General features: G+C 42.5%; 1 protein-coding gene and 1 long non-coding RNA gene across 2 annotated transcripts; one reads left to right on the top strand and one right to left on the bottom strand.

Annotated features, from left to right (window-relative positions):
- Positions 1-47: 47 nt before the first annotated feature.
- LOC137870600 (uncharacterized) lies at positions 48-9135 on the top strand. Its single transcript, XM_068708004.1, has 3 exons — positions 48-71; positions 171-424; positions 8184-9135. The coding sequence occupies exons 1-3, from the start codon at positions 48-50 to the stop codon at positions 8740-8742; spliced, it is 837 nt and encodes a 278-aa protein (XP_068564105.1). The 3' UTR covers positions 8743-9135.
- LOC137870152 (uncharacterized) lies at positions 2373-2776 on the bottom strand. The gene is made up of 3 exons (XR_011102686.1): positions 2712-2776; positions 2530-2595; positions 2373-2434 (listed from the first exon to the last, which is right to left on the bottom strand). It is a non-coding gene; the product is annotated as an uncharacterized lncRNA (long non-coding RNA).
- Positions 9136-10552: the final 1417 nt, after the last annotated feature.

Raw genomic sequence — 10552 nt, 5'->3', positions numbered from 1 at the left:
AAATAATGTTATGAATGGCTTTGATCTTTTCAAAAGACGTGATTCCGATGACGAGCCAAATTCGATCTGACGTCACTGAGTGCCAACACACAGTGCCATGCGCATGCGCTTGTGCTTAGAACACCGGTTATGCTTTAAGACGAGATAGAGGAAAGTCCGCACTGTGTTAGTTAAGTCGATATTACGAGAGGAAACCACAACATGATGGACCTCGTCCCCATGTTAAGAAGGGGAGCGATTTTTCAACTCAATTGAAAGACTTTCCTGCTATTGAGGCGGTGGATCCTCCAGACATCCTGCTACCCAAGAAAACAAATGAAAGCATTCAAAGTATTGAGGCATACAACTTTTTTTGTCAGCGGTTGTGTGCACGATCTCGGCTCCAATGTGCTTTTACAATAGCGGTCGTTTGGTTTTCGCCAGGGTGAGTGGTTTTTCTTTTACTGTCCTGTGAATTAACGATAGGTACACAGCAACAAACAATCTACGCCGCGGCGCCTCTTTATACGTTACACGTTACGGTTGTTTACATTACTAGATGCCAGATAAAAACGTCCTGCACAACGGAAGAGTGCCAGTGGCTAATGCTGTCACATGTAAGAAGGTATTTAGCGTTAAATATAGAGGTCATTATTTTTGTATACGGTGTATGTAACGGATGTGTACCCCAAACCGGACAGTTTTAGCTAACGTTCCAACAAAAATTCACTTAAAATATTGATAAAAATGATCGTGTAATGTTTTCAGATGATTTAATGGTGTTAAACTAAAGTTTAACTTTGTGGCTTTCGAACTAAATATTGTTGTAATTATTAAAGTTAGCTTTGCCTTTACCAGAGTCGTTAAAAGGACGCTAACGCCGGTGAATTAGCCGTGCGCCGATATTGGCCTAGTCCGTCCAAACTTCTATGTCGTTGTAAACATTGGGTGCTGCTGGTTTTTCGGGGATATTCGCTTGTTGCAGTGTCGCCAAAATTACCATCAATGCTGTCAACACCTCCGGGACCGTAGTTCTGTCCTTCACAATAAGATATCACGCTTCAACAACTCCAAATTGTGCAATAAAAGCTCCTTAATTCCCGTTTGAGTGTATACCACCACCTGCTGGTTGTTTTGTTAAACTCTTCTCATGTCAATCACTGGCAAAACACCAGCTGATGCATGGAATTTAACAATTATGCACACATAAGAATTACTATCATAACACACAGTGCAGAGTAAGAGTTTGATTACAACAAAAACACAAGTATTCATGATTGAAAAGCCACATTGTTTAAGTGAAAGACAAATAACTTGTGCAAATGATTGAAAAGGTGATGCAAATATTTATTTAAAAAATTGTGAGCACATGTTTCAGCCTTTTTACTGCAGCTCCCATGTACTATTATTATTACAGTACTTTTAAGGCTGAATTACAGATTAGCTCAACAATTTAGGAACTGTCAGTAGCTGTTAGTAGTGGAGCTCCTCACTGGTAACCGAGAGCCCCATTGTCCGCTCCGCTGTGATTCACAGTACGCTACTTTCTGTTTATGGAAAGATGGAAAAACTATGAACAATCTACAGCAACAACCGTTACGCGATAACTGTTGAAAATAGATGGCTGCTAAACTATTAAACCTATATACAAACAAAACGTATAAAAGCCTAGATTACACTGAAGAGTTTGATCCTTAAACTGAACTGAAGACAGTCAGAAGCCGAACATCATGACATCAAGTGTCAAAAGCAAGACAAAGCTTCCCAAAGTAGTCAAACTGGGTAGTGCAATTACAGGCTGCAAACAAACCTGCTGTCCTTTCACAGCAAAGCAGTCCAGAGCTTAAGTGGCACAATGTTAGACACACAACCATCCATTGAATCACTAGTTGTAGCTACTGCCCTTAGGGTAGCGGTACAGACTCCCCCTTGAAAAGAAACAAACAAAACTGTAAAAAGATTTTATACCTGTTAATATAAAATATTTGAATTAGTTAGGTAAGCCAGCACATCACATCGGTTACCTGGTGCTTTTTCTATGCAGCATATATTGTGTTTTATGTTAATGTATTTAATGTGTCCTGTCTGGGTGTTATATGTTGTGCTAACGTATCATTTTGTAGAGTAGATTTTACACATGCAAACCAAAATCCTGCCTTTTGCATGCAAAAAGTAGATGATGCAGTATTTTCTACCCTGGCCTGTCAAGTTCAAACAGACACCGACCAACAACTTTAAAAAAAAATGTAATCAAAAATCGGGACACAAATGGCATTTAAAATAATCGTCTTCATCATCCAGCTCCTCGTCCCAACCCACACACATGGTGTGATACCATGTGTGGCAGCTGTCACACTGGACCCACGACACCAATCCCTCCAAGCTCTCAGGGGGTCAGGTTCCCGGCACCGGCCACACTCCCAAACTGTCTGCTCCATCTCTTCAGGAGTGTGACCTATTAATAGAATGTAACTTGTTTTAACTTTGAATTAAAGACAACTATCATTTCATGGGTTGGCATACAATGAAACTTTACATTAAGTACACTACCGGTGGATGTCGTGGGTCCAGCAGACGAGGAGCTGGATGATGGTCTGGTCTGTGCAGGTTGGGAGGCTGTATAAATAACAGAAAAAGCATAACCATGTTTTGTTTACTCTTCATCGTGGCTAATGTCACCATCATGTTATAATATTGCTTGTTTCTATTTTCAGATTATTTAGAGTATTTACGGTGGGAGGGAGAGGAAGGAGTTTGGGACCCATAGAGGCCATGTCCTGCAGCCGATGTTGAAGGCTCTGAAATAATAATCATATTTTATCATTACAACACTAAAATACATACTCATAATAATGTTTATGCATCACAATAGTTAATACATTCTGATTTATACGTGAATTCAAATGCATAATAGATATGCGCTGACCAGTAGACGGGGGAAGGTGGTGTCCCTCAGCAGGCAGGCTCGGTGGTGATGTGGTCCTGCTGGCAGGCAGCCGCGGACCGTGGGAGGCACAAGAGGGGGCAGAGCGGGATGAGGGACCGGCGATGGAAAGTCCGGAGCTGGTGGCTGAAGCAGCCCCGAGGGACACTGGTCTTCTGCGGCTGGGGCGAGAGCCGCCAGACAGGGTAGAGGAAGTGGCTGCCGGGCCGGTGTCTCCGGCCCGCTGCTGCTCTCTGTCTCTTCTGGCCAGAGCTTGGGCCTCCTGCCTTGCAGCACGGTCCTCCGCCTCCACGATGACATCAGACATCTCCTGAGCTGTCAGTAACCTGGCCTTGGTGATGTTCCTCCTGACCTTGCTGGTGTTCCGGTTGTAATTTATTTCGGCCAGGAGGTGGGCCAGGTCTACTGTTATCCGGCCTGATGTTACCAGGGGATGGGTGATGTAAGGATTGGGAGGAGGAGGGGCAGGTGGAGGTTGGTTCTGGGGATTGGGGATAGGGGCTGGTTGGGCTGGGGAAAGGGGATGCTGGGAGGGGAGGGCAACATCAGGCACAGCCCAGGAAGATGCCGATGGGGTTGGCGGAGGTGGTGAGGAGGCCCCACGCCGCGGCCCGGACGGCATGACCCGTGACCAGTCGATGGCCATTGGGTCCAGAGGGTAGAGGCCACACCTCCTGAACCCAGCCACCACCAGTCTCCGATCCTTCACCCTCTGGTAGGAGTCTCTTAGGACCCTTGAAAACTCCTTCTTAGAAACCAAGAAGGAGTGGCTCACTGCCGACAGATCTCCTGTAACACCAGAGAAATCTGCCTTCAAGGGTCCGAAGAAACTCACATCCAGAGGTTGAAGGATGTGAGACGTATGTGGTGGCAGGCACAGGAGAATGACCCCCTCCCTCTGTGCCGCCCGGACCAGCTCTGGATCCAGGTGGGATTGATGTCCATCCATAATGAGCAGCAGCGGGCGCTCCTGCGCGGCGAACTTCAGGAAGTGCCCGACAAACCACTTCCTAAACAGCTCACTGTCCATGTACCCTGCTGGCGACTTCCCGTAGAGGGCATCGGGAACCCCTTCCTTATTATAGGGGCCCCCTGGATATCCCCCCTTGTAGATGATGAAAGGGGGGACATCCTCCCCAGCCGCGTTGAGGCAGGCCAGGACGGTGATGTGGTCTCTGGTTCCCTGGGCCTGCCTGTAAGCATGTTTAGTCCCCCGGGGCACGATCACCTTTCTTCTCGTAGAGTCCAGCTGAAACCCCGTCTCGTCGCAATTGTATATCTGACGGGGTTTCTCCCTCAACCCGTGCTCCTCCAGGGTGGTGGTGAGGAGCCCGAAATACTCCTCAATTGGCCCCCTCTTGGCACAGGATGCCCTCCCACGGTCAATTATGTCTGGGGTCCGGGCAGTCAGGCGATGGTGTTGCCGCTCCCTAAAATTAATCCACCACGTCTGGCCAAGCACGGTTCTTGGTGCTTCCTGGTGGCGGAGGTTGTATATGGCCAGAGCGTGGGCCAGGACCTGAGGCTTCGTCAGTGGAAACCCGTGACTGGCAGAATACAAACAGTACTCCACCAGGGAATCCTCATCTTCAGGGGTGAGGAGAGTCCTCTGACCATAGACACAGTCAGAGGACACCCTTCCACTGACTCGGTCACTCAGGCTGGACTTCGGGACCCCAAACTGCTGGGCTGCCTGCCGTAGAGTGAGCCTGCCTGCTTTCACCTCCTGTAGGGCCTGTGCCATGGCCTCCTGGGTCCACTTCCTTGTCTTCCTCTCCCTCTTCCGAACTTGCCTAATGTTTGGCATCTGCAAATACACATTCATTTTGGCATAGTAAGAAATTAAATTAAAAATTTGTTTTAAAGCCACATTATTTGTCTCAATAAATTGAATAATTCTATAAATTGCCAGATTACCATGCATATTTAACACATGCATAGACATAAATATATTTACCTTAAACCATTGCAGATTTACAATTTCTATATCCATCTTTTCTTTTCTTGATCCTCCTGTAATGGAAAAAACTGTCACACAGACACACAGTACCTACCTTTCTTACTTTAACAGCTTCTCCCTGTCTTTTCTACTGCTTTCTGATGTCTCCTTTCTACTCTTTTTCTGCTTCTTGATGTCTTCTTTCTGTTCTTTTCTGATGTCTTCTTTCTGTTCTTTTCTGCTTCTTGATGTCTTATTTCTGTTCTTTTCTGCTTCTTGATGTCTTATTTCTGTTCTTTTCTGCTTCTTTAAGTCTGCTTTCTACTCTTTATTTGCTTATTTATGTCTCCCTTTGCCTCTCTTCTCTTCCTTCTCTCTGTTCTCTATCTTTTCAGGCAGGAACATAAACCACAAGAGAAATTTGTGTCAAAAGCATTACATTTTGGTTAACCTTATATATAACTTAGCACTGTATTATATTGGAGGTTTATCTACATAAAAAATATTTCTAATCATAAGAGCCACTGCTGGCTTTCAATAAATGTACTGTACATTTATTGAAAGCCAGCAGAGGCTCTCAACAGTCTCTGTCTGTCTGTCTCTCTCTCTCTTTCTCAAACACACACACACACCAAAATTATTTGCATCATTTATTAGATCATTGTCCATGAATATACTTTATGTAGCCTGGCTTATGATAAACAAGAAAAACACTTTATTTTACATATGTCTGTTATTATATTTCAGAGCTAAAAATAAACAAACAGCTGCCTGCGCTATGATTCTTTGTCGTTTTTCCCGCGGCCACAACTATTTTTTCAGACACAACATTTCTGCCTCCCTCCCCTCGACTACAGATTATGTCACACATCAATGCTATATTTTCATTGGCTAGACAAAGTAGTGTAAAGCTAGCTACAAACTACACTCATACGCTAACTCATATTAGCAGTACGGTGAAAATACAGAGACACTTTTCAGAGTAAAGAGCGTCGCCCGAGTGTTCTTTCTGCTTTCTCTCATCAAAGTCACTTTCCTATAGTATTTAGACATGTAAACGTCCATATATATTCATGAAATTTGACATGTAGATTCTTTGATATGTATGAATTGATATTACTTACGTTTTGGATGGCGATCGCCGAAGAAAATAACCGCGAAAAGACTGGAAAGTGCGAAACGACAGAAGTGACGAATCAGGCCAATAGCAGCTAGTGTTGTACGAGGCAGGCCATGCTTACGTTACATGGAAATGACTGTAACTGTCCATTTCTAAAACACACGTCTGCAGATAACAAGGGGAAAGTAAGATCAAACACTGCAACTAACATTACAATTTCTACAGTTTGTGTTAGACGAAGACAAGCACACACACATTGTAGTTGCAATGTCATAGCTTAAATTTGCCATGTTATGGACCGCAGAAGCGTGTGTTAGAAATTGTCAGTTACCTGCATTTCCCTTTTTAGTGCAGTAATTTGTTATCTGTATGCTTTTTCAGTTTCCTGTAGCTCTTATAGACTTGTCCTCAGCAAAATCCCCAAAACTACAAACTGGGCGACGCCATCGCTGAGAGGTTAACTGAACAACTTAAGGTTAAGAAACCAGTTCAATGTCCAACAGTGAAGAAAGGGCGTGTGCTAGGTTTTTGGATTCCTTAAGCAGAAACCGTCCAGAGTGCTGCACCAAAGGGCTCTGCGATAGTTCAATATGATAATTAATTGTCTTTCAATAGAATTGTATCGTCATGAAATCATACACCGAGATATCCTGAAACACAATTACGTTATCTAAATTGATAATAGCAAGCACTGTCTCAAATTTCTCAGAAAATCGGATCAAATTGCGTTAAATCTAACTATTGTCTTGATCTGATGTGTCTGTATATGTGTGGACACACGTAAACAGTCAGTTTCTAGCTGGAAATATCAGGTTTTCCCCTATACTTTCACTTGCAACTATTACTGTTAGTTACTGAAGTTCTTAATAAAATGAGAAAATACTCAGTACTTTTCATTTTTCATCAGTATTTAATTCACTCACGAGTATAAAAAAAGGCTTTCCGCTGTGATTGTTTCATATAGAAGGTGATAGAAGGTTTTGGCCGTATTATCCCTCCTGCACTGAGAAAAATACACAGAAAAATAAAGGTGCCACCTGGAACCAAAAATGGTTCTTCGGAGTGATGCCATAGAAGAACCATTTCTGGTTCCACAAAGAACCTTTCAGACCAGGGTTCTTTAAAGAACCTTTTCCTTAAATGGTTCTTTAAAGAACCCACAAAGGTGCCTCAAAGAACCTTCAAAAAAAGGTTTGTTGAGGCACCAGAAATGGTTCTTTGAAGAACCTAAAGAAAAAAAGGTTCTTTAAAAAACCTTTCCCAAAAAAGTTCTTTATGGACCCAAATGGTTCCATAAAGAACCCTTTTCAAATGGTTCTTTAGCTAAAAATGGTTCTTCCAAGGAATAAGTGGTTCTTTGAGTAACCGATTTTTGGAAACGTGAACAAATTGTACTTTTAAAACAGCATAACAATGGAATAAGGGTTCCCAGTCTTTTTTATTCCAGGATCTTTTCCGTGATGATCTATTAAATCATCTTTTACATGCACAGAAATGATGGCAAATTGATTCTCGGATAAAACAAACACCTGCAGATGTACTGCACTTAACTTTGTCATAAATCAACTTTATACAGTGTAATCCATGTGCTACATGCAGTGTCCTATCTAAGAAATGTTCAGAGCATTTGCCACTCTCTGCACAGCTACAGGTACCCGTGTGTCCAGCTTCAGGATAAATGCCTCCAAAAATGAAAATGTTTTTTTCAGCTGACAAGGGTATGCAAGATCAAAAACATGGTAGAGGGCCAACACAACACCCATGGCCAATGAAATGTCTGCCTCATCATTGTCTACCATCATTTTTTGTCCATCCACTGCTACAAAAACATTTGTGCCGTCACTCAGGGGCTTGCCATCGCTGCTGCTCAGGACAATTGTGGGTGTTGGGCTTAGTGGTTCCTGAAACAAAACATTTGAAACTTAAAGCTGTATTCTGTAATGTTTAAAGATTAAAGCTTTCTGATATGCTTAGTTGCACATACAATGCTAGTTTGTTGACAATATTAAATTACTTAATTCATTAGATGTCATATTTTGGAAATTGCACTTAATCTTAATTTGCTGAAAATATATTTAATATATTAAAATCCAGAATCTGGCATTGCATTTTAGTACACATTTCCCTTTTTTAAATAAACAAATTCAAGTTGCCCCCCACAAACACAAATCACTAACCTTATCTATTGCAAACTCCTGCAGATTCCTGCTCTACAACATCAGGAGGATTCGTCCCTTCCTCACTGACGAGACGGCGCAGGTTCTCATCCAGGCTCTTGTCATCTCCCGCCTGGACTACTGCAACTCTCTACTCACCGGAGCCCCGGCGTCGGCCATCAGACCTCTGGAGCTTGTCCAGAAAGCCGCAGCTCGCCTGGTGTTCAATCGCCCCAAGTTCTCCCACACAACTTCCTTTCTCCGTTCTCTACACTGGCTACCTGTAAGAGCTCGCATCCAGTTTAAGACTCTGGTGCTAGCCTACAGGGCAGTGAAAGGAACAGCTCCTTCGTATCTCCAGGCCACGGTCAAGCCCTACACCCCCGCCCGACCACTTCGCTCTGCTGCCTCGGGGCGATTGGTTGCCCCGTCGCTCAGAGGTCCTGGCGGCCGATCAACCCGGTCATGGCTGTTTTCTGTCCTGGCCCCACAGTGGTGGAATGAACTTCCCACTGACGTCCGGACAGCGGAGTCGCTGCCCATCTTTCGGCGCAGGCTGAAAACCCACCTCTTCAGGAAGTGCTACCCTGAGCCTTCCACTTAGCACTTATTGTATTCATACTAGCTTGTTGTACTTATTGTATTCGTATTACTTATAGCACTAACTGTTTTTCTTGTTTCTGCACTGTACTTTGGCTCTGAGTTATGCTCTTAGATGCTTGTTTGGAAAAGGAAATGTACTTATGACATCTGGTGACTAGTAGTTCTTTTGATTACCAATGTTGAATGCACTTATTGTAAGTCGCTTTAGATAAAAGCGTCTGCTAAATGACTGTAATGTAAAAAAAAAATGACTGTAATGCAAACAGCTGTGATGCATTTTCTTTGAAGACCGATGGTAGGAGGAGTATGGCTGCATTCACCAACTGGCCTGCAAATGACAAATCATTTTTCAATAAAAGTCACAATTCTGATTCTGCAAAGTTTTAAGACTATCATACTAATTTCCTCAGGAGTGTTGATTTTGATAAAAGTATCTAGGTAAACGTCAAGTCAACTTAATAGAGCACTTCTACACAAAACATAGTATATGGGATATTCTAAAAGGCTTAAAGGGAAAATGCCTCAAATGAGGTAAGAAAAAGTATTTAGTATTGATTAATAGTTTTTTAAGCTATTTATTGGTTTCAAATGATTTGTAAACTGGCTACATGTAAAACCATCTTGTTGTACATGTCGTTTCTCAACTCCAACTCCAGTCTTGCATCTTAAGTTCATCAGACTGTAAACAAACAAACAACACACTGAAAAGGAAGTCTGGGCCAGGATATCTGCCAGCTACACTGTAACCCCAGAAATATAGCCCCTTTCCCCCAGGGGCATATCTGTCGTCAAACCGATAGCTAATGGGTTGCCAAATTGCCCTCACTCCTGCTTCATTTTTGCAATATGGTGGCTCGTACTTCTTTCATCCTCCCCAGCATCCGTTTGCTAAGTAATAAACAATGACACAATTAGGACTGAGCTGGAGCATTTAACATCAGGTATACAATACTCCAACCATTAACACTTATGTAGATGAAAACTAGCCTTGTTTTTCTTCAGAAGGACACAGGGCTGGACATCTGACGATCTCTTTCTCTCTGTGTTTGGTGCAGAGTATTTCTGCCTCATTTTATCTATCTCGTCCACGTTCACCAGTGGCTTCCTTTCTTTTTTAAACTTGTTTCTCAATGATTCATGCAATGCATCCTTGGAAAGATATAAATTCACTTTATTTTATACATGGATATTTAAGGATTAGTGACACAAGGTCAATTCTTAGTTGCAAGATAACTGACATCAATGAAGGGTGGATAGTTAGCCAATTAGATATATGATATTTACTATTCAAAAACTACATTGACTTGCCTCTGACCGCTAAACCCACTGCTAAGTTTGAAAATCATCTTTTGTTCTTTAAATCACCAAAAATACACCGTTAATCATAGCCAGAAGCTTTAAAAACAGACACTATTGTTAGATTTTCAACTTGAGCACCTCATGTGTGGGAACTCTTTCATCAAGAAAGGCAACCAAATTAAAGCACTGTAGATTTAACTAAACATTCATAGTTTCCGGCTTGCAACAATGTTCTGTATGAAGCAAAAAATTCAGTTTAGCGTGACTCTTTTTGTCAATGAGAGAATACTTACATATCCAGATCCATAACTTTCCTTCAGAAAAGGGAAGTTGAGCAGGACAGACCTAAGGAGCTGCACATACTGAATATGAGACGGATACCTGTAAGTTTTCAAAAAGGAACAAAACACAAGCCATTATACAAGATTGACATTCCAGATCAGTGCAATAAACAGAGATACCTAACTCAAATGATCAGAAAGTGCAGTAAAAGGTCTGCAAATGTGTAGTTT

Source organism: Cebidichthys violaceus, unplaced genomic scaffold, assembly GCF_023349555.1.
Source record: "Cebidichthys violaceus isolate CVI_PGR_0920_01 unplaced genomic scaffold, fCebVio1.0.p SCAF_13, whole genome shotgun sequence".
Lineage (NCBI taxonomy): Eukaryota > Metazoa > Chordata > Actinopteri > Perciformes > Stichaeidae > Cebidichthys > Cebidichthys violaceus.
Note: the sequence above shows the minus strand (reverse complement) of the source record. Positions and strands in the feature narration are given on the sequence as shown.